This window comes from Papaver somniferum, chromosome 10 (assembly GCF_003573695.1).
Source record: "Papaver somniferum cultivar HN1 chromosome 10, ASM357369v1, whole genome shotgun sequence".
Lineage (NCBI taxonomy): Eukaryota > Viridiplantae > Streptophyta > Magnoliopsida > Ranunculales > Papaveraceae > Papaver > Papaver somniferum.
This window is the reverse complement of record NC_039367.1, coordinates 24,328,442-24,356,238: the sequence shown is the minus strand read 5'-3', so window position 1 is coordinate 24,356,238 and position 27,797 is coordinate 24,328,442. Positions and strand designations below refer to the sequence as shown.

The 27,797-nt window shown below is 38.0% G+C and overlaps 2 protein-coding genes across 3 annotated transcripts; one reads left to right on the top strand and one right to left on the bottom strand.

The window, feature by feature from the left end:
* Positions 1 to 9,905: 9,905 nt before the first annotated feature.
* Positions 9,906 to 12,269, top strand: LOC113317324 (pentatricopeptide repeat-containing protein At5g39980, chloroplastic-like). The gene has a single exon (XM_026565449.1). The coding sequence runs from the start codon at positions 9,931 to 9,933 to the stop codon at positions 12,046 to 12,048; it is 2,118 nt and encodes a 705-aa protein (XP_026421234.1). The 5' UTR covers positions 9,906 to 9,930; the 3' UTR covers positions 12,049 to 12,269.
* A 412-nt stretch (positions 12,270 to 12,681) lies between these two features.
* LOC113317054 lies at positions 12,682 to 16,174 on the bottom strand. 2 transcript variants are annotated; one of them, XM_026565197.1, is made up of 4 exons: positions 16,042 to 16,174; positions 15,480 to 15,896; positions 14,310 to 15,378; positions 12,682 to 13,123 (listed from the first exon to the last, which is right to left on the bottom strand). In XM_026565197.1, exons 2-4 carry the CDS (start codon positions 15,829 to 15,831, stop codon positions 12,931 to 12,933), a joined length of 1,614 nt encoding a protein of 537 aa, XP_026420982.1. In that variant the 5' UTR covers positions 15,832 to 15,896; positions 16,042 to 16,174; the 3' UTR covers positions 12,682 to 12,930. The 2 variants fall into 2 exon arrangements, with proteins under 2 accessions (XP_026420982.1, XP_026420983.1); XM_026565198.1 differs by having other exon boundaries at positions 15,480 to 15,839; positions 16,042 to 16,172.
* Positions 16,175 to 27,797: the final 11,623 nt, after the last annotated feature.

The following is a 27,797-nucleotide window of genomic DNA, read 5'->3' as shown; positions in this document are numbered from 1 at the left end:
GTATTTTGTTGCTACTCATAATTACAAGTTGCTTATAACCTTAGATAGGAGATGTACGAAGAAGTGGATGTCATCACAAAGGGTGGGAGTTACAAATGGCGTGTTTATGAAGGAAATTCTTATTATACTCCCCAAAAAGGAATACCTCAGGAAATCAATAAATCATATATTTCATGTCATGGATTGCATGTGGTTACTTTTATCGCTCGATGATTGATCCCTACATGTACGAAAGGTGAGCTTCTTAATCAATCCCACGGTATGAACATTAATAACTTATTCAGACACATTGGAACATTAAAATGAACATAATTCCTTAAATATTAAACACACACGTATATATATATATATATATATATTCATTATCACTTCATTACAGGTACTTGTATGCAGATTTATAGGCAGGTGCAATGTGGTCAGCTGAAGAAACCCCAACAGGAGCCGTAAATTGAATACTACCATTCAGTTGTGGAAGCAATTCCCTTATAGCGTGTACCTTAGAAGTGGGCAGTTCATTACCGGATTTGGGTTGTATATTCTCATAAGGATAAGATAACAAGAAAGATATTTATCTTTTAGCAAGCAGTGGTGTTTATAGAGTAGTTCGTCTAAGACGATGCAATTATGCTTATTCGAAAGACAACGGTACAACTTCAAATAGTACTCATAAACCTTCTAATCCTTCGTCCAGCTGTCGAGATGGGTACTTGGAAAAACAAATTTGTGAGCCTATTATGTTCATCTTTCTTGATTGTGTTATGTTTTAATTTATAAAACAAATAATTGATGTTGTTTAGGTTTGTTGCTTCTTTTTTATTTTCTTTTTTGCTATAGACACGGTTCCTTTTGTTGGTATATGCACAAAATCGCGATTAGTATGCTTTATATATTGCGCGTGAAACAAATTTAAGGAAACTTAAACATACATTTTATAATCTCAAAGACCCTAATTTTGGAAAAATGTGATTTTGATTTGGGGAAAATTACATAGAACAAATCAGGGAATCTGGAATCAGCTAGAGAATATCTTAGCCACCAAAAACAATTATGACTTACCGTTTATTTATTTTTTTGTTGACTCAGCGTCTGGATCTGGATCGCGATGTTACATATTTACCCTTAAATTTAATCATTATTTTTATTTATTTATTTTCTTTTGATCAGAGATTAACAAATCGATCACATACACTAGCCATAACTTACTACCGACATCATAGTTACGTTTTTCTCTCCTAACTCAATCTCCGTCAATAAAATCAATGCCGATAAACATTATAATTAAGGTTTCATTTATCCTTGATTTGTATTAAATGAAATATATAGGTTTTCCATGTGGAATCGCATACCGCCATAACACCTATGATCCTGATCTCAGTTATCGACCATATATAGATTGCTTTGAAGTTTGATTAGTTATTTTTATTTTTTTATTTTGATGATTTGTGTCCGTGTACTGACATATTTTTTATTGTCTTACAACATCATGAATACCCATTGTCCATAGATAATGTAACAACTATTTTATTTTTGCCTAATAGGGGATGTAAATTTATAAAAGAACTTTCTTCAAACTTGAGGGTATTTCAGGAATAATCATAACATTTATTACTAGAGTTTATTTAATTCAAAACTGTTTTAATCCCAAGGAATAATTTGGATAGCCAAGATAAAAAGACACATTTAATGCTATATAATCCTATATACACCCTCCGTCCTAGTTTAGATGCTAAAATTGAGGATTTTTTTTGTCCTAAAATACTTGGTATACTTCATATTTTTCCACCTTTTATCCTAATTTTCCCCTAACTTGGAATCATGCCATAACATGGATAATTGTGTATTTCAATTTTTAAGACACACTCTTAAATACTTTTCTCTATATATTCCCTCTAATTTGAATTTTTCCAACTAAACAACAAAAACCTAGATATAAAAAAGCTGGGAACATTAGATACTAAATTAGGGTAATTGTGGAAAAAAAACTATTCTCTTTGTGTTTCTTAATCTTTATGCAAAATTGGCATCTAAACTAGGACGGATGGAGTAGTATTTCATCCCTTCTAGTTTGTAAGACATAACTATTGGAAACACATTTATACCAAATGGGGATCTAAAATCCAATGTGTAATTAAAAAAAAACATTTTCACCCTCTATTAGATATGCTCTTAGATAAACTACTACCAGATTAATACTACACAATAACTAAAAAAATTTCTAGTTCTTAAAATATATTTAAGATCCAGGCAGTGAATAGATCTGAAACTTTTTATAAAATCAACGGATCTTGGTTTGGAAAGAGAATATTAAGGTGAAGAAAGGAAACAGTTAGAGCAAGCACTATCATCAGCCTCATCCCTTCCCTCATTTGTAGGGAAGGGATACTTGTCACAAGGCAGCTCCACTATGGTGGCGCTGTATCCCTTCCCTACACGAGACGGAAACTGAGTTTCCATCTGAATAGTACCATACAGTTTCCGTCACAGTCAACTCGTTGACTTGACCAGATGGAAACTCGGTTTCCGTTACAGAGGAATAAAGTTCCAAGAGATCGACCCTTCCTCCCACTTCTTCTTCTTCTCAATTTCTTTCTTCTCTCAAACCCCTCTAAAACCCCTTTTATCCTCTTTTGATTTTCATGGTGATTAATTGCGATTCGTTGGCTTAAATTAAAAGGGTTTGATCGTTACTCCAAGGTGAAACAAATTTATCCTTCATTTTCGTTTTCCATCCACAAAATCATCAAAGGTGTGTGATTGTAACTTTAGGGTTTAAAATTAATTTGATTTTGATTTTAGTTGATATTAGTTGATATTAATTTGATCTTGTTGTGTGATGCATCTCTTGATATATTGAATGAAATGTTTGTAAACTTCTATTCTATTGATGTATTATCACATTGATTGGCTTGTATTTATGTATGGTATAGACAAAATGATATTATGTTTGTTGTTTGGAAAGGTACAAAATGAGTCTTATGTGTGCTTATGTGAGAGTTAAATACGGAATACATTTAGATACTTCTAGTGATGAAGAAGAAAAAGCTTTGTTAATGTTTACACAATTGTGTTTGGATGAACGACTGCGTATCATTCGACAACCGATACCTAGGGAGTGCAGACTCGTAGTGCAATTACCCGAGATCGAGCGTGTCATGATGCGAAAATGATGAATGATTATTTTACACCGGGAACAGGTTATACCTCAAGACAATTCAAACAACGTCTAGTCATGAGGGAAGAATTATTCGAGAAATTGTTGGGAAAATTGCTTGAAGTGGATCCGGAATGGTATCAACGTCCGGATGCAACTGGTACTATGGTGCATTCTCCACATATGAAATTAGTTGGTGTGATGAAATGTTTGTACAAAAGTACGGCAACTGATAGTGTTGATGATTACACTCGTATTGGTGCTACCACAATATACTATTATCTAAAAATATTTTGCCACACCGTTTGCATGACTTTTGAAGAAAGATATTTGCGTCAACCCACTTCTGAAGATGTTCAGAGGTTGTTAGCTGAGAATGCGGAATGAGGATTTTCATGAATGCTTGGTAATGTTGATTGTATGCAGTGGCCATGGAAGAATTATCTAGTATCTTGGAAAGAAGTTTACCGGGGTAAAGAGAAAGAGAGTACTATGGTACTAGAGGCGGTGGCACCATATGATTTTTGGTTTTGGCATGCTTTTTTTGGAATGCCGGGATCAAATAACGTTTTGAATGTGTTGGCACACTCACCCCTTTTCAATAACATGTTAAAGGGTGTAGCACCTCCATGTAATTATGTCATCAACGGTCACCAATACAATATGGGTTATTTCTTAGCCGATGGTATCTATCCAAAGTTGACTACAATTGTACAAGCTTTCAGTCAGACATTGGACATTCCAGAGTATGTGAGATTCAACAAGTATCAAATGGCTAAAAGAAAGGACGTCGAGCGTGCTTTTAGAGTGCTTCAAGCTAAATTCCGAATTGTCAGATCACTGTGTAAGTATTAGTATGACCATGACTTGAAACTAATTATGAAATGTTGTCTTATATTACACAACATGATCATTGCGCATGAACGTCGGGATACGTATTGGGGCAGAGTTGTTCATGTTCCGATTCCAGAACCTACCAATGAAGGTCGTGTTTTTATGTCAACTCTGAAAAACCTAGAAATGCACCTACAACTAAGAACGGATCTTGTCAAGCACATTGTTTCGCGTCCGGGTAGAGGAGGCCAGGCAGGGGAATTTTCTAGTTTGGAGGGTTCAGATATGGAATACGTGGTACTTCCATCATCGGATGGATATTATGATGATACAGATTTAGAAGAAGAAATTGTTCCTGGTTAAAATGAGGATGGTGCAGTTGATTATTATGAAGATTACAATGACCAAATCCCGGATGAATTTGAACCTGCAGATGAACATGTTTATGGAGACGTACATGTGGTAGATGAATATGATGATGATGATGGTGATGGTGATGACGACGAGGAGGAAGAGGACGAATGATAAACCTTTAACTTTTGTGTTTGTGTAAAAGTCTTAATGCTAAATACATATGTAAGATGGACTTTAAAATATTTTTAGGCTTGAATTATGTATCAGAATAATTACGTTTCTATCTTGTGGCCATGTGGTTTACGATTATGAGTTGGTTATTTAAGCCTGATAGTAGATTACTCCATGAAATCTCTTTTTACAGCATTTGGAAATGTATATACTTATCTGTAAAATCTCATTTGTACAGTATTTGGATATGTATACACTTATCTGTGAAATATCATTTGTACAGTATTTCTATATGTATACTTATCTGTATAATCTCTTTGTACAGTATATGGATATATATACTTCCTAGTGAAATCTCTTTGCACAGTAAGAGTAATCTATTTGTACAGTATATGGATATGTATACTTACCATGTATAAATAGATCACATATGGTTTACCAATGAACACATTAGTCCGACCTACTTTCATTTTCATCTAAAAAAAACACTTCTTTTTCCAAATTATTATCTACAAAGCAACACGTTTCTTTCTTAATAATTATGGTGGCTTATAATCCGGCAGAAGACGAAATGATTGTTAGTTCATGGATCGAAGTTTATTAACAAAATGAAGAAGGAGTTAACGCAAACATTTGGGAACAATTGCTCCAAAGCTTTACTATCAATACCGGTAATCCAAATGAGAAAAACAGTGGTTACCTAAGAACAAGATTAAATGTTATAACTGCTGAGGTGACAAAATATGTAACGATTCAGAAAACTTTATACCTATTTAGGGCTCCAGTGGAATCCGAGATCGTAAGCAATTAACCTATTACCTAAGTATGTGTAGTTATTAATATTGAATCTCGTAAATTGTAATTGATATTGTTTTATTTGATTGTAGGAGGCGGAGGCTTTGACTAGTTATTCAAAAAAACACCACTCGAATTTCCGCTTTTATAGCTGTTACTTGATGTTGAAAAACAACACCCTGATGAGTATGACCTACAAGGTGCAGAAGATACATCCTCGGAAGATTCATATGAAAAGTAAACAACTTAGATGATGAAAGGTTTTGTGGGTATATATCTACGTAAACCCTCACGAGACACAACTCGTCCAATAAGGTCTTCTATTGGTTTAAATGCTTGTTGCGCGTACTTAGTTATTGTAAAAGCATATTACATCATGTTCATCAAATTTAAACTCATTAAAATTTGAACAACAACAATTTTACTAATTATAAAGCACATTACATCGGTTCATATTCAAATTCCTGATTAAATTAAAAAATAACAACACTTATTCAGTCCATTTCCACTGCGTCACATTCAGGACATTTCCAGTAAAGTTTACCATATGTTTTCTTTGCACTGGAGCAGTGCATTTCCATAAAGAAAATACAACCCTGATTTTCACATGGAATCCCCTTGATGCATTCAAACTCCACTTTTCCTTTAAGTTTCAAATTCTTGCACAGTTCGTCAACCTTTTCTTGTTTGATTGCATCTTTCATTGCATCCTCCAAACATTGTGTTTCTGCAGGACAGTTAGCATACCGGTATGGACTCCTTTACCTTCCTAGTGCCGGTACAAACTCTTTGTGGACATTTTGTATATAGGCATGGGAATTGAAGAAAACTATGGCTATCCATGAAACAACATGGACAAACCTCTGTTGTTTCCACACATACAATCTGTTTTCCTTTTCTATTCGCAATATTTGAATACATGATTGAGGTTTATATTTGAGAATGATTTGAGTTTGTTGTTGGTTAGACGAAGTTATTTTCTTTTGTCGAGTTTTATAAGAATAAAAATAACCGTTGGGTGCGAGTTCTGAAAAATATAGCCGTTGGGCGCGAGTTCTAAAAAGAAATAGTCGTCGGGCGCGAGTTCTGAAAAATATAGCCGTCGGGTGCGAGTTCTAAAAAATATAGCCGTCGGGCGCGAGTTCTAAGAAATATATTCGTTGGGCGCGAGTTCTAAAATATATAGCCGTTGGGCGCGAGTTCTAAGAAATATAGCCGTTGGGCATCCGTCTATATAAGGAAGATAACTCAATTTTGTGTTTAAAGGATATTATTGAGGTGAAAATCTAAGTTACACAAGTTTTCAATGGCGAATCCTTCATCAACTACCAATTCCATCGAACACATACTTAGAAGATGCAAGAGAACAACCAAATCAATTGACGTAATGGAAGAAGAGATACACAAAAGAAGCGAACAAGCAACTAAGAACCCAACTACGTCTTCATCACATTCGAAATGGATCAAGGTGACGGAAGAAGTGTTAAGAAAACATTGTACAAGAGAAACCATATCTTCGTCATCGGCTGCATCAGAATATGAAGAGAAACTCAAGGCAAAGAAACGTGGTGAAGAACAGTTTCAATTAACCGAAAGATTAAAGGATGTTGAAGAAGAGACTCAATGAATTAAAAATTATTACATTGTTAAGAATCTTTATAAAGAAAAAGAACATGATAGTATACTTTGGACTAAAGTTTCTTGGGATCCTTTCGTTAAAAATATGAGCGATTACAAGAAACCACGCCATCAGTATACATCAGACTACGTTTGCAGAAAGACAATTCATGTTAAGAATTTGTGCGTCTAGTATAATGAGTTTCTCGCTAGACATAGAAGGTAGAGGTTTTCGTCACAAGAGGCATTATACCAAATAGATAAAGGAACCGTTTTATCATTTCGAAGCGGCATTGATAGTTGAATCTCGTATCGGGAAAAATAATAACATGTAATGTGTTCATCTTAACATTCCACTATGATTAAATGTCTGGGTAGGGCGTGTAATTTCTATTCTTAGTTAAATGTATGGGTAGGGCGTGTAATTTCTATTCTTAGTTAAATGTCTTGGAGGGAATGTAATTTCTATTCTTAGTTATTAATGGATAATGGTTACTCGAAATTCAAACCTTTCATTAATTCAAAAAACAAATGAAGACAACACTTTTAATTTGAAACTATACTGAAAATTAAAACTAAACTCAATTAAAAGAAAAAACAATTTAGAGATGGATTACATCTTCATCTTATGAATCTTCAATGCTGATTATATTCGAACTCTTCATGATATCCTTTTGCTTGCATCGATAATATTTTCGTCGTTTCGACCAAACTTACTAATATCCATACTCATTATTACATCATCTTCGTCGTAATGCATTTGTGGTTGATGCATTTGATAAGCTTGGTGGTGGAGGTTCTGCAAATTGAGTTGTTCTTCCATTTATAACTCGGTTGTTGAGTAGACGCCCACATTGTTTGGTATTTGGATTCTTGTTCCGCTTTTATTAGTTCATTCTTTGATCGTGTTTCCTTAAGATAATCCAAAATATTTGCACTTTGTTGATAGATCTTATCTTCTTCCATCTTAACCGAAGAACTCCCCTCATCACCTTCTCTGAATATACCGCGCTCCCGATCCTTCTTCTGTCTTGCTTGCAATTTGGTTTTTTTTGTTCCTATAGGACGAGCATTATACTTGTAATTCCAACGAGTCTGTCCGTTAGGAAAAACTTCTGTACCGTCTTCGACGGGTACAAAGTTAGAATGATTTCAAACAACTAACCATTTTGGGATACAGTGAGTTCATAATTAAATTCCTGGACCTTTTCTCGAAACAACTCATAACATGCATCAAACTTGAAATGTTGGCTAGTTTGCCACTGAAATTGCTCCTTACCTTCTTTTGTCTGCAATATTGTGTAACAAAATTTTAGTTAAATGCAACAAACCTAAAAATATCTAATAAATGTAAAAAAACTTAATAAATCTTCATGTGACGCACCGCTTTTGTGTTGTCGATATATAGCATTAAGAACGCCGACAAATTCTTTGTCATCTTTTTTTATTGCTTTCATCTTTGTTTTTAAGGCAGTCCAATCTCTTCCATTAGGATTGTTGTTGCGTTGGACAAATGCTTCATGAATACGTATCCAAAATAACGAGGGCTTTTGTTGTGAACCCAAAAATTTCATCACAACTCACATAAATATAGGCAGTAGTAACAACAACCTCTTCCTGATGTGTAAAATTATTAACCATTTCGAATCTAACCAAAAAATATAAGACTTGAGTAGTATAAGATAAAGATAGACATCAAACAACTATGGTAAAAAGAGAGAATTAAGAAATCAATTGGAAGAGAGATAAGAAATCGATTGATTTGGAGTGATTTGAATTGAGAGTAAGAGTTGTATTTATAGAGATTTTTTTGAAAATATGACCGCTGCGATCCGTCGATGGAGAGGATAGAGCCGTTATTAGTGATGGATGGTTAGGATGGGGTGTGGGAGAGGTGTAAAAAAATGTCAAACAAATATATTTTCGGATACGGAAACTGAGTTTCCATCAATTATGCTACGGAAACTCAGTTTCCGTCATTTCTAGGGATAAAGCAGGATTTTTGACGGAAACTCGGTTTCTGTCACATTTCCCTTCCCTATAAAACTTATCAGATGTGATACACTTTGTAAGGAAGGGGGGATATCCCTTGGTTTGTAGGGATATGGGAGACCATAGTGGTTGGATTTTGGGATTTATCCCTAGAAATGAGGGATAGGGAAGGGAAATGGTGTGTTGGAAAATTGGGTTAAACTAGAGGATGAAAAAACAGAAAAAGAATGGTGTACCCCTGACTTTAAGGCTCTTTCGATTCTTTAAGACAATAATTCGACCTTTCCCAATAAATTGGCGAGTACAAACGGTCTCTCGAATTATTCCTTCAGGATTCAATGAAGCCCTAACACCGTAATCGAATTCAAGGATTGTACTTCCTTGACCCGACCAAGAATCACACTATATAAGGTTCTGATGATACTTTTTAGAGAAGAACAAAACAGATTGTTTTTGATGATGGTAATGGGAAGAATCCTTCGCTATTTATAGAGGGTTTCATGTCTTTTGGAGATGTCGTTTCATCTTCAACATGCGCTATCAAAAGTCATCATCCATTAATGGGAAGAGACGCGACCGTAGAATTAGAAAAACGAATTAGGTTTTGCTGGGAGGGACTACATCCCCGGATAGCGACAAATAATATTAAAAATATCCAATATGGGGCACCATAGTGCTTGGCCTTGTACAAAGCAACTCCATACTTATTAAACATGAAAAGGTTATAGATATATTGTTAATCCGATTAGATATTTGTTTAATAAGTCGGGTATAAGATTGGACATGACTCAAATACTCCGGAGACGGATGTATGAGCCGAACTAGACCTCAAGTAAAAAAAGAGAGAGAAAAATGATACTAGTAGACGATTGGACAGCTGACTCTTGTCGAGGCAGATGCTGAATCAGACTATCTCGAGTCAGGTCTAAACAAAGGTGTTATAAAAAGTAGAACGGAAACTTCCTTCTCCATCTTCCTTGAAAGTAATTTTTGGAGGCAAAAATAAAAAGTAAGCTATGAATATGAACATTTTTTCTTCTTCCTCATTATCACTATCCATGCTGAAATTCGAAGCAATTCATCTCCAATCTACATCCCCTTTTCCCACTTCCGCACTAGTATTCATAATTAGGGACAATAATTACAAAACCCAAGTTTCAAAATCTCGTAATCAAATCAGAATCTCTTCATCTTCTCTGATTATAACCTCATCTTACCCAAACAAAGATATCTGGAGAAAATCAGATAACAACAACAATGAGAAGACCAAACACAGTTCTTCTTCCCCTGTTCTTCATAAAAAATCTGATAATCAACATCAAAATCATCACCACCATCGTCAAGTTTATTTAGATCATAGTGTTGATATGGATGAATTAATCTCATCCATTAAAAAGACTTCAACCCCACAAGAACTGTTTGCTTTAATGTCAATTTACAAAGGCAGACAGCTCTCATTACGTTTCATGGTTTCTCTATTATCTCGTGAATCAGATTGGCAAAGAACATTAGCTTTGTTTGATTGGATGATTGAAGAAGCAATGTATAAACCCTCTGTTTTTGCGTACAATGTAGTAATACGTAATGTTCTTCGTGCGAAACAATGGGAACTTGCACCTGGACTAGTCGACGAAATGCGTCAAAGAGCTATATCACCTGATAAGTTTACTTATTCTACTCTTATAACACATTTCGGTAAAGAAGGAGATTTTGATTCTGCTCTATCTTGGCTTCAACAAATGGAGCAAGATCGTGTGACAGGTGATCTTGTTTTGTATAGTAATTTGATTGAGTTATCAAGAAAACTTGGTGATTATTCAAAAGCGATATCGCTATTTTCTAGATTGAAACGAGCAGGGATTACTCCTGATCTTGTTGCTTATAATTCAATGATAAATGTTTTTGGTAAAGCTAAGCTTTTCAGAGAAGCTCGGCAACTTTTTCATGAAATGAGATCATTTGGTGTTGCCCCTGATACTGTAAGTTACTCTACTCTTCTAAGTAAATTCGTCGAAGATAAAAGATTTGTCGAGGCATTATCTATTTTCTCTGAGATGAAAGAAGTTAAGTGTCCACTGGATCTTACTACGTGCAATGTTATGATTGATGTATATGGTCAATTGGATATGGCTAAAGAAGCCGATCGTTTGTTTTGGAGCATGAGAAAGATGGCAATTGAACCAAGTGTTGTTAGTTATAACACCATTTTGAGGGTTTATGGTGAGGCTGAGTTGTTCGGTGAAGCCATTCATCTTTTCCGGTTAATGCAGAGCAAGGATATTGAACAAAACGTAGTTACTTATAATACAATGATCAAGATTTATGGAAAATCTTTAGAGCATGAGAAGGCAACAAATCTTGTTCAGGAGATGCAGAAAAGAGGGATTGAGCCTAATGCTGTTACATACTCTACGATCATTTCGATATGGGGAAAGGCAGGTAAATTAGATCGAGCAGCAACCCTTTTCCAGAAGCTGAGGAATTCAGGTGTTGAAATTGACCAAGTTCTTTACCAGACTATGATTGTTGCATATGAGAAGGCAGGATTGGTTGCCCATGCTAAGCGGTTACTTCATGAGCTCAAACGTCCAGATAACATCCCTAGGGAGACTGCCATTTCTATTTTAGTGGGTGCAGGGAGAACTGAAGAGGCTATGTGGGTCTTCCGTCAAGCTTTTGATGCCGGTGAAGTTAAGGATATATCTGTTTTTGGAGGTTTGATTGATCTTCTCTCCAGGAATAAGAAGCAGACGAATGTTATTGAGGTGTTTGAGAAGATGAGAGGTGCTGGATATTTTCCCAATTCCAATGTTATTGCATTAGTGTTGAATGCGTATGGAAAACTGAGGGAATTCGAGAAAGCTGAGGCCATGTACAAGGAAATGCAAGATGAGGGTTGTGTTTTTCCTGATGAAGTACACTTTCAAATGCTAAGCCTGTACGGTTGGGCAGGGGATTTTACAGCAGTTGAATCACTGTTTGAGAGACTGGATTCTGATCCTAATATTGACAAGAAAGAACTGCATCTTGTGACTGCTAGTGTTTATGAAAGAGGTAATCGATTAGACGATGCGTCCCAAATAATCAGCCAGATAAATAAAAGGGGAATTTCAAATACATTGCCGTCATCATGAAACAAGGATATGATCTTCCAGAGTTCTAATTCATTGTACATTTAAGTAGCTTGACGGGTAAGTATTCTGTACGTCCCTTGTTGAATCAGAGAATAGGATTGCTCTTAACCATTGTTGATATTTGCATCCTGTTTGTTTTTGAGGAGAAAGTTTAAATTGTATTAGAAAATCAAATACACTGCAGAGGCTAAATGGCCCTAGAGTGTACATTTTCCGGTTTACATTTTATGACGGTCTATTTCCAATGACTAATCAGGTCCCTAAATGGTGTAGTTATAAACCATTCCCTAGTAGATCCCACAAATATACTGTTGCCTTAACTTCATTTATTACCACTGCTTCACTTCTAGGAGACTGCGACTTTCTTGCCATGATCCTTCTATTCCACCCACCCAAACAAAATGCCCAGCAAATGGTACAATTCCAAAATTCTCGGTCATAATTGCAACGTAGTAGCAAATGGGGCACATTGGGTTGATGCACCCTCTTTTGTCTGCTGCTGGAATTGCATTTAGGGATGACCAGATGAAAATTGGACATTGGAAGGCACCTGCTGCACCAGATGCAATTGAAACGTAGATAAGATGAATATTGAAAGCACAAAGCAAGATCAGTACAATCTTCATCGATGGAATGATCTCTTAAAAGCCTTTCTCGCGAGTAGGCTGCGAGGAGTTTCTAAAACATTTTCAATAGATCACCCTTGGCTCAACCACATACATATAACACAACCGAGCCAACTTCATAGCATGCTTAAACACACCCTAAAACGATGTCTACCAGAAAATAACTTATATAAATTTTTAGATTAGGGCGACCTACTGTACATCTCTACTTTACAGCCATAAAAAAGTTACACCATTTGATTTCCATCTCAGGTTGTTAAACCTGAGAAGGACCAAATAAAGGATCTTCTTTGTTTTGATAAATGGTGAATAATTGCTTTGAGTAACGACTAGCTAACTTTCGACAATCTTCAAGTCCTTTAAAATCGAACATCTCCAGCTCCTTGACAGATTTCACCAACTCACCTTCTTGACTACCATCTGTCAGGAACTCGGCTAAATAGGTTCCCCTGCAATGCATGAAACACAAGTATTACTAGAAAGTTCTAAACACAAATATGGAAGGAAGAAAATACGAAGGGTTTTCTCAGCCTAGCTGACGTTTCAGTGACTCTCCCAATACAGACGAGTTATAAATGCAGATATCCAATTCCATAGTTCGGTCACACACATAAAAAAACTCAGATAGGCAACAAATACATGCAAATTAGACAATCATTATGAAAATTCATATAAATAGAAGTTTTCCTTACGAGACTCATTTGGAAAGCAGAAGTAACTGTTCAATTTTCTAAGCTAGAATGGCAAAGGACCATAGCTGGTCATTGACATCGATTTCTCTGATTTAGAATCAATAACCCCCTGCCCTTGTCTCAGTTAGAGAATTATCATCATATTCCAAATCAGATAACAACCAGTGTGGATAAAACATAGAAGTACATGAAACCTTCTCCTCCATAGAAGTAAAAACTTGTAAATTTTGAATCACATCTGCTGCTACCTACTAAAATGGGGTACAATTTCTGGAACATGACTTGTATCTGGTCAGAGTTTTCTACATCGCCAGCACAACAAAAGATAGGCAGATACAGACAAGTTTCAAGTTATTTTGCTCAATGATGAGGATTAATGCTCCTAAAATCTCCCACTTACGATCCAAATGAGAAATATTGCTCGATAAATTGTATACAAGAAAATTACCAACAATTTTTAAGAACAGAGCAAATGCAGCAATGTACCGAGAAATGAAACAAAGTGGTGCCCAACAAAATCTAGAAAAGCAGAGCTCTAATAACAAAACAGATGGATCGCCCATTGAACTTAAACACACACACATCGGTCCTGCATGCTTACGATTTGACAACAAACTGTAATTAAAATCAAATAACAGCTTAGTTTTTGGCGGTTAGAGACTTCTATTTCCTTTTAATGGATGTCAACTTCCTTTCCAGTTTCCATGTTTCTTAATGTATTATTCCATGTTAAAGTACCCGTCTGAAAGCTATTTCCTTTGCTCAAACGCCCTAGTTTGCTGAAGAGTACTAGAGTGAAAATGAAGTATCCTATTGTGACATCCATGTAAACATATAACACATAAAATTGACATGGAATACGAAAACTCACAGTTAATAAGAAACCGCCAAAAATTTAGTATTCTATTTAGAAGTTAAACGAAATAAAAGAAATGTGACAAACCTGTGCGCATCAAACTTGCTGAACCCTCGCTTATTGAGATGCACTGAGCCTTTCATTAGTTTTTCCTCAGCTGTTTGCTGCCGATATAGTGCACAGACAGCTTTCATACAGAGGATAGGATCCTTTCCGAAGGAAGAAAGCATGTAGCCCTCATCTTTCCATTTTGAATCTTTAGTTTTTCTCCTCTCTATCATTCCTAGAATCTGATCAAAATCCACATCACTATCCACCGTATCTTCTGCGTCCCTAGAACTATCTCCACTATCAGAAATTTCACCATCACCATCACCATCTGATGCAATAAATTCATCCAAACTGTCACCCTCACTCTCAGAACCAGCCTCTTCTGCCACTAACTCCTCGTCACTCTCAGCAGTTACGTCACAAAACTCTCCTTGTGATGACGCGCCAGTTTTCACATTATTAGGAGATGTATTTTCATAAATTGATGTTTCATCAACCCGACTCTTCTTTTCTTCACGCTCTCTCAGTGACAGCAGTCTTCGCCTTAGAGGGGTCACTAATTCTTCGACATTTGGACCCTCAGGAGAGACAGCAACATCCTTATTACATGGACTCGATGGAGAGTGTTTGGGCATAGTAATTCCAAAAAGTTTACTAATTGGAACTGTATCATCCTCTTCACTATCACTATCACTTGAAACTCTCCACCGCCTCTTCCTTTTTGGTGTAGTAGATAATGGAATACTATCCGCCTCAAATCCGACATCATACTCCTCTCCTCTCTGGTCAGAAAATGGTCTTTCTAAGCACTTCTTGGATGTCGGATCATTTACATTGTCCACCTCAATCAGCCTTTCTTTGCCTCCAATCTCACAAGTACGCGTTGGACTAATCTCCTTTTCATCCTCGCTATCACTGATATCAATAATGTCTGCTGGTTTTACACTATTAAGCCCTAAGAGGGCTACCTTCCTCTCTTCTGTCTCAAAATCTATCTTCTTTCTTGCTTTGTTTTCAACTTCCACATTGGACCCTGAACCCCTATTCTTCTTGCGTTCTTTCGTACCTAGAGAAGGCTCATGTTGCCTGTCGATAGTCATTGGACCTGCAAAATTAACCAATAAAAGAGGATAGATAAGATTACATGTTCTCTTTGGTAGCATCAAAATAGAACAAAAATGTAAGATTGCTATAAGATGGCTATACCTGTAACATGTACACCTGTATGCGGTGGAGATGGGTGGTAAGAGTCGGTGACCATCTTCTCTTTCTTCCATCCATTTTCACTCTGAACTTCATTCATTTCTCTCTTCCCAGCTTTGTCGCCGTAAGAAACATCATCTTGTAAAGTTCCTGGATCCACAACTGTCTTTCCGCCGGATTCTAGACATCTCAAACTTGAACTTTCTTCTTCTTCTTCTGCCACCGTTAAAACTCGAGTTTCCAACTCTGTGCACCAATTCTTCTTCGCAATAGGAATTTCCAGTTCTTCCACCAGACCCATTTCATAATTCAAGGGTTTATCAAGTTTCAATTCTTCCTCCATTACAAAAGCCATCGTTTCTTCTAAAGAGATTGAATTCAAGAAATAAGTTTTTCTACCCTATTTCATAATGTTTCCTACTGTAATCCAAAAAAAAAAACTTTCAGACAAACGAAACTGAATAACATAAAATTGAACAATTTTAAAGCCCTAAACCCCTAATAGGCTAATACGGTTCATACTACAAACTGAAAAAAGGAACTCAAAAGAGAAGAGAACTCGTACCTGAAATCCGAAGGGAATTAGCGATCGATATCCCTAATAAACCAAGAAAATGAGAGCGACGAAAAAGGTTTATGCAAGGGTTCTTAACGTTCTTTCCTCGGACTAGTAAATTTATTTTCCGAGCGCTTTGATGTGGCGAAGAGGCATTTAAGTTAGTAACCTGTTATAGGGGCGGCAGGTTTTATTAGAGTGGTGAAACCATGATAGTAATGTCTCTCTAGTTGGTTAGGGGGTATCCAAATGGTATTGTAAATTGTCTAGATTACCCTTTCCATTTTTTAACCTACATCAAAGCTAAATTGAAAATTTGTTTTCTTTCTTCTTCTCTTCTCCTCCTCCCATCAACCGTATTAAAACTGAAAATTTCATTGTCTTAATCGGCGATTCGAAAATTAATCAAGTATAATGAATTATATGAGGTATGTTTTGAAAAACCCAGTTAGGGTTTAGTTTATTTTGTTCGATTTAAGTTTAATTTTCTATCAAAAATTAGGGTTTTAGATGAAAATTGAAATTCAAATTTCTGGGTTTATGTGAGTTACGGTTGATTTTAACTCAATTACGAACCGTAACTGGAGATTTTGATGTTGTTACGGTTGGTAATAGTTCAATTACCAACCGTATGTTCTTATATCTGAGAATTTTTTTTAGTTACCTTTTTTTTTACCGTAAGTTCACTTACGGTTGATGTCGATACCATAATTACGAACTGTATATAACCCTGGAACCCAGAGTTCAGAAAAGTCACCAATTATGGTTCATAAATAAAATTCGAGATGAACTGTAAATACTGTTACGGCTGGTAACCATTTTAGTTTACAAACCGTAACTTCGTTACGGTTCGTCTCGAGCATTTGGTTACCAATCGTAACCGGCTTTACGATTGGGTTTTCCCCAAATTTAACCAGTTATGGTTGGTAATTCATCTTTTACGAATCGTAACTATGATTTACGATTGGTTACGAGCAAAATTCCAATCGTAATTAGCTACGAAAATGTAAAGAAATTGAATTTTTTACGTACTTTAGATAACTTTGAGCAACAAAAAGCTAGTTGGGGCTAATTTAGAAGTATACCTGGTCATTTTCAGGCACTGGTTCTTCATTTTGTTGGTTAATTTCTTCCACTGATTGAGATTGACCTTCACTTTGGGTTAAAACATCTTTACCATCTCTAAACTTTTTTTTCTCTTAAACTCTAAACTCTGATTTTGTTTTGATTTAGAGTTAACTGAAGTGAAACTTAATCATTAACAGTAAACTAGATTATCAACACTAAACTATGAGTTAACTAGTCATTTTTAGTTTTTTTTGGATAAGAGGCACTTGAAATTACCATGTAATGACCCTTTTTGTCCTGTTAGGTTCCTCCTTTCTAATAGAACCTGCCGCCCCTATAACATGTTACTTAAATAAAGAATCCTATTATTGCGGCTGTATGGGGATGCGACTTTGGGGGCTTAAATTACTAAGTGGAACCTAAATGTTATAGGGGGAGATCAGATTTATGTAAAAGTTCAAAAATATCCTCAATCATTTTAGCTTATTACCCTTCTACCCTCTCATTAACTACCTAATCTAATAAAAAAAACTGAAAAATCATTAAATTAAAAAAAACTGAAAATCATTAAAAAAAAAACCCGTCATCACTCACTCATTTCTTCTTCTTCTTCTCACTTTCTTTTCTTCTTATTCTTCTTCCATTCTTCGTTTGAAAAGATTAATCGTCGATTCAAAAAAAAATATTCTTCGATTAAATTCATTGTATAAAACCGTGAAACCTAAGAAAATCTAGGTCAATCTTCGTTGAATCCACCTCCTTCTGAAGCACAGAAACCAACTTCATCAAATGAAGATGAAACTGAAGATCAAGAAGAAGTGACTGAAGGTGATGCACCAGTTTCCGAGACTCCTGATATGAAAGCAATAAGGTATGAATTGAAAAACCCACTCTTTATTTAAGAGTTTTGTTGATTATTCAGTAGGTTTCGAAAATTTTAGGTCTGAAAAAACAGTTTCTGAAAATGCTTACGGCTGGGAGTTCTTGTGTTCCCAGTCGTAAATAGGTATCACGGTTGGGATTTATTTTTTTCCCAGCCGTTTATATGTTACACGGTTGGGATATCTAAGAACTCACAGCCGTTTTTAAGCTTTATAGTTGGGATATCTAAGAACTCTCAGCTGTAAAGTAGTCGATGCGTACGAGATGGAGAAATCCTATCCGCAACAAGTTGTATACGGCTAGGTTATTCCTACCCTATATTCTCCTGTGTTCGAATTTTTTTCAGAGGTAGTTTAGTTTACGTCTCGGTCTTTCTATCCGTAACTTTGTTTTCTGACCGTCATATTTAGTTTCCTATCCTTTTATAAATTACGACTTGGAATTTCCTAACCGTATGTGGTACTGTGCTGAATATTAAATCATCTATATTTACACCTATAGGTTTTCCTATCCGTTTGTTTTGGGGTAAAAAATGATTCTGCTGTTTTTGGTAATTTGGGGTGTGTTGACGAGAAACGAGTTCAAACCCTAAACAAATGCACTGCACGGGAATGCTTTTAGGTTCGAGAGATCAATCTGTAAGACTTTGGCCTAAACCAAGAAATGGTCGTTCCAGATTCAATTCGGTCACAAAGTGGAGGAGAAGGGTTGATCTTAGGGGAGGGAAATGGAGAAGGTGTTTGAGATCAGAGTGTTGAATTATGAAGGTGTGATTTTTTATGACTTGTGTATCAGAAAATGGTTTCTGGCTACTTGTGTTGATAATACTTGTGTTCTGTCCCTTTTGAAATAGATTGAAAATATATTTATACAATTCGTTGAGCACACCCTGATCTCTTAGGAAGTGGAGGAAGTGAAGTAGTGGAGAAGTGGGTTTTGTGCGAAAGGTAGTGATCATCTTGTCTCCGTTATGAGGGATGACTGATCACACGTTCTTCCACTACTCTCATTACTGATAACCGTCCGTCTTTCCTGACACGTTCTCGTAATGGACGCGTTGCACGCCGCACGCTATAAACCTCCAGACCAATACCCTAGTAAACATCCCCCAGTTTGTGACATGTTTGATGTCTCGAATAAGTGGGTCAATTTGTGGGACCTGCCACGGATAATAGCATGGTGCTATTAGGTGAAACAACTAAGTTGTTTATGAAGCCGATATCTATAAAATATCGCATGTATTCGATGCATGTGAAGCATCGCTTTTAAGAAAGAAGCTCAAAATAATCGATGTGCATGTTGCATCGTTGTTTTAAAGATTGATTAAATAAGTCGCGGATAAGCGTCTTAAAGGGCAGCATGATCGTCCACTTTTGGGTGATCGTTTGGTGGCTCTAGGGATACTCCATCACTTGGTCGATCACTGCTCGTGGAAGATGGGTGATCGGTGATCACGGCGTCATCCTCCTGGCCTCCTAGAATTTGATCTAAACCGTCCGACCAAGCTAGAAAAGTTGTTCGTACAAGATGATTTGCGGCAGTTGAACGCTGCCGCTGATTATTTTTTAGGGTTTGAAGCTGCACAGCTAACCCCTCTTTGAGCGTGCGTTCTGGGACATCGAGCCCTTGTTCGAACAGGCCGGTCGGCCATGTATAGAGGTGGGTCAACAGTGATCACACTGATATCTTCGGGGCGCCTAAGATTGAATCTAACCCACTCAACTAGGCCGACAAAAATGGATGGTCGCGATTGATTTGCGACAGTAGGGCGTTGCTGCAAACGTAATTTTAGGGTTTTCAAAGCAGCGCGTTTAAGCTACTTTGGGCAAACGATTTGGTATGCTCGGGTTTTTCCATTGAGAGTCGATCGACCAAGGGAGGAGTTGGGACGCCAATGTGCATGCCGGCGCCTTTTTGATCATTCCAGGGAAGATTTCGGTCGTCCAACAAGGCTGGCAAAATTGGACGATCATGTTGTATTTAAGACCCTTTTTAACGGTCTTAGATCGTTGGATCTTTCTTTTGAATAGCTCGAATACCCATTTTAGGTTTGACGTTCGGAACACTTGTGGCTGAGGGAAGTGGGACTCGATCGACTAGGGCGCTAGTGGCCCCGCCGGTGGTCAATACGGTGATTTCCCAGTCCTATTAGGAGTAAGCTATGCTCGTTAAATCGTGTAGCCAAGTTGTGTGGTCGTGATCGTTTCTGAGACTGATATTAACATTCTAGATTTTCTTTAAGGAATAAATATGTGTTCGATCACGCTAACTTTAATTAAAAAGTGTGTGAACGGATCTCTTTGTCAGAGAGATGTAGCATGTATGAGCGTTTTTGTGCAGATCCCAATACTAGCACTTCGGGAGATTCATGCTACTCTGTTGAGAGTGAGCATTGATCGTCATGTCATGTTAGTATTGAGAGTTCGGCTTAGAACATAGCATGAAAAAATACCAGGCGAGTCATGCATTAGTTAATAATGCTGGCATAAAGTAGAATTCACGGAATATTTGGTATTGCTACTACGCGCACCATTCTGAATGAATTTCATATATATACTAAGTTGTTCAATACATGTATAAGTAAAGAGGTTTGAGCACTCGTTACCTTCAAACGGCCTTTATTCCTTTGCAGGATGACGATGCTAAATATAGGGTTTTAAGTCCCCTGCTTAGCACGTAATTGTGACACTATTGCGGGGTAAGCATTAGATGGTGATAGACGAAGAAATTCACAAGAAGAGTCCGGCGTACATTACCCGGATAGAGGCTGACTTGGATCTTGAGTAGGATACGTTTCCTTTCAGCGTATGTCTGTTGTCTTCGGATGGATAAGTATCTACTTTATTGTCATCCCGCACCTAGAGCCTTTATACACTGCTAGTAGAGACTCCTTTTCTTACCGGGATCTTGCTGATTTGCGAAATATAAAGAAGACGTTGAGCCTTTCTCCCATCACATGATTGTTTTTCTTCTTTGATCCAGGTATTGCTCCATGTTCATTATATTGTTTGATTTTTGGTTGATAATAACGATTTTTTTTATTTACCAGCTATTGGTATGATCATAACGTCCCTTTTTGCAGTGTATGATGGGAACTGCTTGTGATGATTACTCCTTTACTTCTCTAGAGAAGAGATTTGAAGTCGACAAACCCGAGGTTGGTGCATTCGAGGAGGTGATGGCCAAAATAGATCCTCTGTTTCGTGAAGCTGGTCGTTCCATATAGGGTATGTCTATTCTGCAACTACGTCTCGTTCGGGAGCGTGCTCAGGCTTTCTTGGCTTCGGTCGGCATTGAGTAAGAATGGAGGTGCGAAGAAGCATCTCAGCCGTCGAGCGCGAGAGCTGAAAGGTTTGCATCTCGGATAAAGCGGCGAAGGATCGAGCATGAGCGGCCTTCCAATGAAAACATGTATGATTACCCTGTATGTAACGGAATCATCATCCTCGATTCTGACATGGACGAACCAAATTATCCTCAGAAGTATGTTAGGGAAGTTCCTAAGGGAGAGATCGAAGTAGCTTCCGTAGAGGGTGTTGAAGCAACCGCCGGAGGGAACACTGAAGTGTCTGCTGAGGAGCTCATGGTAGCGGCATCTGGAGGAGATGTTGAAAAGGCTTCCAAGGATAATGTCGGTGCATCTCCTGGAGGGAATATTGAAGCAGCTATTGAGGGAAGCGTCGAAGCGGCATCAAAAGGGGAAGTCGATGCGGCTTCCAGGGAGGATGCAATAATGGCTTGCGATGAAGGCGTTGAAGCAGTTTCCAACAGTTCCTGTGAAGATATTGTTGATCCTTCCGATGACTAGATTTCTCTTTGTTGCTTTTATTCATTATTGAACGCTTTCATAGTTTGTAGATATTCCTTTTTATGCTTAGCGGTGACTGAGTTTAGGTTTAATTAAACAATGGTTCTTCTATTCACGTTATCTTGAGACCCAACTGTGACGCTCTCTAGTAGGGTCATAATAGAATATCCCCATTTCATCAATTCATGCATATAATTAGTGATGCGTTTTATGTGTACTGTCTTCGTGGTGATTGCTCATGATACCAAACAATGAAGGAGGATGTGATAATGGAAGCCAGAGATTAACCACGAACCTGTTTTCCAGTAGGCAAAGTTTCTTAAATCTCATTGTGGTGATGTTGCTTCATTGTTGAAGTAGATTGTTCTCCCAAGCGCTTACCCTAATAATCATATGAATCCCCTTTGACCTTTTCTTCTTGCATGCAGGCCTTCAATATTTCCCGAAAGATATAAGATGTTCCTCTTTAGGGTTTTCTTTTTTCTTTTTCTGGTTTGGACTGATGGGTAGTGATGAAGATTTAAGCTCGTTCAAGACTTTGTATCATGATTAGGGGTAAAGAAATTTCTAAAAGGAAATAATATTTCAATTAATCGACAAATCGGAACCCTAATAATTATGAATGCAAACAGTGCAATCATTTTGGAGGAATTACAAATGCTGAAAGGGGAAATCGTTTGGAAAAAATAATATGGAGAACGATGTAGGAAAAGATGGTAGCACAGAGTTTTAGGTATTATAGGGTTTGAGCCATCGTGAGTGAATCGTCATGCCTTTCAGTTTGTCAGCATTGATGAGCTTGCAGTAACCTCCTAAGATAACATCTGCTACCAGGTATGGATCGTCTTCCTTTTCTGCAGGCAAATCAGTCTGAGCGGTCATCTTCACTGTCATATCCCCAACTTGAAACGCGATCGCATTTATTACCAAATCTCCAATTTGAAATGGGTTTGGGCGTTGTACAGATACTTGATCCTTGGGTTTGTCGTCTTTGACCGAGACAGCTTCTATACTTTTAACAAAGCGTTTGAAAGGACCAGCATCCCATTCACATCTCCTAGTGGCGGATGGGTTGCTGATTGGAGCGAGTCCCTGAGACTTAGCGGAAGGAGGAGTGACTGGTTGCAAAAAAAGGTTGTTCAATAAGACTTACTTGGGTTCAGAATCTTCTAACGTATGTTGATGGGCTCTCTCCAGGTAATTGCACCACACCGGCCAGTTGTTGATATGGCAACAAATAATCTTCGGGACTTGATGGCTTGTTGGTAATCATTTCAGGTATAGACACTGGCAAAGGACACATCCCTAACTTTGCTTTGTTGTTATGCACCCACGAGTGCCCAGAATCATATTATAGTCCGGATAATCTTTCATAATATGAAACTTACCGCATGTTAGAGCATCTCATATCTTGATTTCGAGGTCGATGTACCCATAAGCGTCTCTAGACTCTCCTTCAGAATTTTTAATCATGGTTGGGCAAGAACAGCTTCCTGCTTCGATATTTTTGCAGCTTTCAGGGCCTTGACAGTGTCAATGTTGAAATCAGATGCTACATCAATCAACGCATTGTCGAACTCGACATCCTTCAAGCGAGCGATGGTTAGGAGTCCCCAGTTACACCTCGCATTTCCCAATAAGGATTGGGGTTTAGGAGGTACTTCCTTAACTGGAAACAGATGCTTGCCTGATTCGACGCGGTTGAGAGCCCCAAACATGTCTTGACGCTGTGCTTTAGAGAAATACAGAATTTCACATAAATGTTCCATCATAGACTGCACAGTCTTGTGAATAGATTTCCCAGAAATCATGCAGCTCCTGACAGGAAGAGGGTTTCTGTTGACTCCTTCATTTCCTAGTTGAAGTTATCCCGCGTCCACCTTCTCTTTGAAAATGCGCTTCAACTTGTTGCAGTCACTGGTTGGGTGATTGACGAACCTGTGATAACGACAGTATTTGGGATTCGTCATCTCTTCTTCAGTTGGCGGACGTCTAAGAGGAGGTAGATTGATTGCGTCATCTTGAATCCATGCTTCCACGAGTTCAATGACCTCATCTATTGGAAATGGGAAGTATGGAGCAGCATCTCCATCTTCAGGAGTCTTAACCGTGGATTTCCGGGATGGAGTCGTCTGTGATGGTGCTGCGTGTTTGGGTTGTTGCTCCATTGCTTGAGCTTTACCTTTTCCCCCTTCGCCTACCACGCTTACAGAAGGACCGGTATTGTATTGCTTGTTGACCAGACGCCTGTTTCCTCGAGTTTCGCGTGCATCTTCACCCCTGTCCGGTCTGGCTCTTTCTAAAAGTGCTGGTGCGGTCGTAGCCGATCGTTTAACAGCTTCATGGAGTTCAGAGAATGTCTGGAAGTGCAGGTTTTCCAGTAAAGCACGATATATGGGAACCATATTATTGATGCATGACTCTACCAATTGTTGTTCGGTCACGTTTGGATCGTGACAATCCAAAGCTTGAATCTTGAATCTCTTGACATAATCTTTTGGATGCTCTTTGTTTCGCTGAAATATTCTTCCCAAGTCTGAGAAAGTGATTTGCTCGGATACTAAGAAATACTTTTTGTAGAAAGCGGTGACCATCTCACACCAGTTTGATATGTTGTTTGGTGCGATGTTGTTGTACCAGGTGTATGTTCTTCCAGTAAGAGACTTGGAGAACTCTTTCAGGCGGAGGACGTGATTATATTCGTGTTCTCCCAAAGATTCCAGAAAACGAGAAATGTGTTCGTGGGCGTTACCAGTACCATCATAAAGGGAAAACTGAGGAGATAAATATCCTATCGGTAGGGGAACTCTCTTCACATCAGGAGGATACGGAGGTTGGTGCTGGTGTAGGTCCACCGGGTTTTCCTTGCCTCGATTTTGGAGAAGTCATTCCAGGTCCTCGCCCGTGATGAAATTGGATGGCTGATTCCTTTCTCTTGAGCGTTCAGGAGCAACACGAACTTCTTCATCTATGAATGCACGCCCTATTGAAGCGCTTTCTCCAAGAGTGATGAATGTACTCCTTATGGGTTTCATGGGCTGACGCGGTTCTTGCGGTAGTTTCTCTGTTAGCGTCTTGAGGAAAGTGAGTACCTCTTTTTGAGTCGAAGCCATGTTTGTCTGAGCCTTATAAAGAATTTATTGCCTCTCCATCAAATCAACAATGGTAATAGGGGGTTGGCCTCCTCTGATTCCTCCAGCTCCTCGTCCTGACGGGGGAGTAGCAGCTGCTCTGGTGACGACTGAAGAAGTTACACTCGAAGAAATGTTGGGGTTTGCGGCTGCTCTGGCTCTGGTGATGGGAGGTGTTACGCCCAAGGGAATATTTCCTGCTCCGTTGGTGTTGGTGGTAGAGGACGTAATTCCACGAGATACATTGATCGTATTGACATGCTGTAGGGTAGCGCCACTGACAGAGACATCAACGCCGAGAGTGTTGTCAGTGCTAGTTCCATCGGAATTGGTTGCCGATCCAGACCTAAGATCCATCATTTTGAAATCAGGAAAATCGAATTGGATATTGAAAAATTGACTTCACGACCGAGAGATTAATCTCCCACTGTGGCCGCCAGTTGTTTTGGGGTAAAAATTGATTCTGTTGTTTTTGGTAATTTGGGGTGTGTTGACGAGAAACGAGTTCAAATCCTAAACAAATGCACTGCACGGGAATGATTTTAGGTTCGAGAGATCAATCTGTAAGACTCTGGCCTAAACCAAGAAATGGTCGTTCTAGATTCAATTCGATCACAAGGTGGAGGAGAAGGGTTGATCTTAGGGGAGGGAAGCGGAGAAGGTGTTTGAGATCAGAGTGTTGAATTATGAAGGTGTGGATGTTTATGACTTGTGTATCAGAAAATGTTTACTGGCTACTTGTGTTTTGTCCCTTTTGAAATAAATTGAAAATATATTTATAAAAGTCGTTGAGCACACCATGATCTCTTATGAAGTGGAGGAAGTGAAGTAGTGGAGTAGTGGGTTTTGTGTGAAAGGTAGTGATCATCGTGTCTCTGTTATGAGGGATGACTGATCACACGTTCTCGTAATGGACGCGTTGCACGCCGCACGCTGTAAATCGCCAGACCAATACCCCAGTAAGCATCCCCCAGTTTGTGACATGTTTGATGTCTCGAATAAGTGGGCCAAGTCGTGGGACCTGCCGCGGAGAATAGGATGGTGCTATTAGGTGAAACAACTAAGTTTTTTATGAAGCCGATATGTATAAAATATCGCATGTATTTGATGCATGTGAAGCATCGCTTTTAAGAAGCAGCTCAAAATAATCGATGTGCATGTCGCATCTTTGTTTTAAAGCTTGATTGAATAAGTCGCGGATAAGCGTCTTAAAGGAGGCAGCATGATCTACCACTTTTGGGTGATCGTTTGGTGGCTCTAGGGACACACCATCACTTGGTCGATCACTGCTCGTGGAAGAGAGGTGATCGGTGATCATGGCGTCATCCTCCTGGCCTCCTAGAATTTGATCTAAACCGTCCGACCAAGCTAGCAAAGTTGGTCGGACAAGATGATTTGCGGCAGTTGAAGCCGCTGATTATTTTTTAGGGTTTGAAGCTGCACAGCCAACCCATCTTTGAGCGTGCGTTCTGGGACATCGAACCCTTGTTCGAACAGGCCGGTCGGCCATGTATAGAGGTGGGTCAACATTGATCACACTGATATCTTCGGGGCGCCTTATATTGAATCTAAGCTACTCAACTAGGCCGACTAAGATGGATGGTCGCGATTGATTTGCGACAGTAGGGCGTTGCCTGATGTGATTTGTAGATAGTGGTAAAAGTGGTTCGATTCTCAGACTTGTGAAGGATATTAATTAGACTTAAATCCTAATATTAAAATAGAAAACTCATTAAAAATTATAGAAACAACAATCAAAGATGATACCAATACTAAAAGAAACACTGAGGATAAGATTCCACTATTTTCCAAGTTCAAAGTGATTAAACCAATACTTATATTTATGCAATTTTCTTGTTTAATTTGATTCTAAAATATTGCAACAAGTATATTTTCAAAAGTAATAATTTTAAATACCAAGTATGAAGCATCAAAAGTCTTAAAACTAAGCATACTCCATCAAAATAGATCACAATCACTCAAATAAAAATCATATTCAATAATATTTCAAGGCAAATAATCATATAATTATTGCAAATAAAAAGATAAAATAGAATATACCACTTTTTGTTGGAAAAATAGCTTCCTCTATCGCCTCAGCAATGGGTTTTAGATCCTCATATTAATCATAATCTCAAAATATGTGTTTGTTGCTCAAAAGATGATTAAAAGAGTGAAAAGTAATAACACAGACTGTTTGCAACAGTGTATTGGTGTTGCAAAACAGCTGTTACAATGGAAATGTTACAGAAAAACTGTTGCTTTGTCGCTGATTTTAAAACCCTAGAATAAGACTGCCCTGAACAGCTTAATGTTCTTCAGCTGTTAAACAACGACACTTTTCTGCGACTGTCTACCTAGGGTCAATGTTCTTCGCGTTCTTCTTCTTCAACAGCAGCAGCAGCAGAAACAGAGTTTGGTAAAGCTCTGATTTCTTCTTCTCTGGCTCTCCTTAGGTTCCCAAACTCTCGACACCTCTTCTATATGACCCAAGACATCTATTTATATCAAAAATACCGATTAAATCTCTCCCAAGTCTTCCAAAATCTCTTTCCTTCTCTTCACGGCCAAGTTGCGACAATTTCTTGTTTTAGGATTTCTACGCGTTTCTGAGCTTTCTTTTTTATTCTAAACTCTTCCTTAGATAGATACAAATCTTTGGGAAGGTTTACATCGTTTTAATCACTCTAAAATTCCCTAAAACAGGTCACACACGTGACTTTCCATATTTTCTTGTTGTGAGAAAAATCCGTCGTTTGAGCCCATTCTGATCGATTTAAACACCCATATCAGATTCCGAGGTTTAATCGACCTCAAAGTCCTTCAAATCACGATTTCCAAAAATGCTCTTTAACTACATTTCCCCCCCCCCCCCC

Bases quoted from the DNA above. Each gene is read 5' to 3' on its own strand.
- LOC113317324 (XM_026565449.1), top strand. From the start codon at position 9,931: ATGAATATGAACATTTTTTCTTCTTCCTCATTATCACTATCCATGCTG.
- LOC113317054 (XM_026565197.1), bottom strand. From the start codon at position 15,831: ATGGCTTTTGTAATGGAGGAAGAATTGAAACTTGATAAACCCTTGAAT. The intron at 15,379-15,479 runs GTATAGCCATCT...TTAATTTTGCAG, and splicing joins TACAGGTGTACATGTTACAG to GTCCAATGACTATCGACAGG. The intron at 13,124-14,309 runs GTTTGTCACATT...CATGCATTGCAG, and splicing joins AGCAAGTTTGATGCGCACAG to GGGAACCTATTTAGCCGAGT.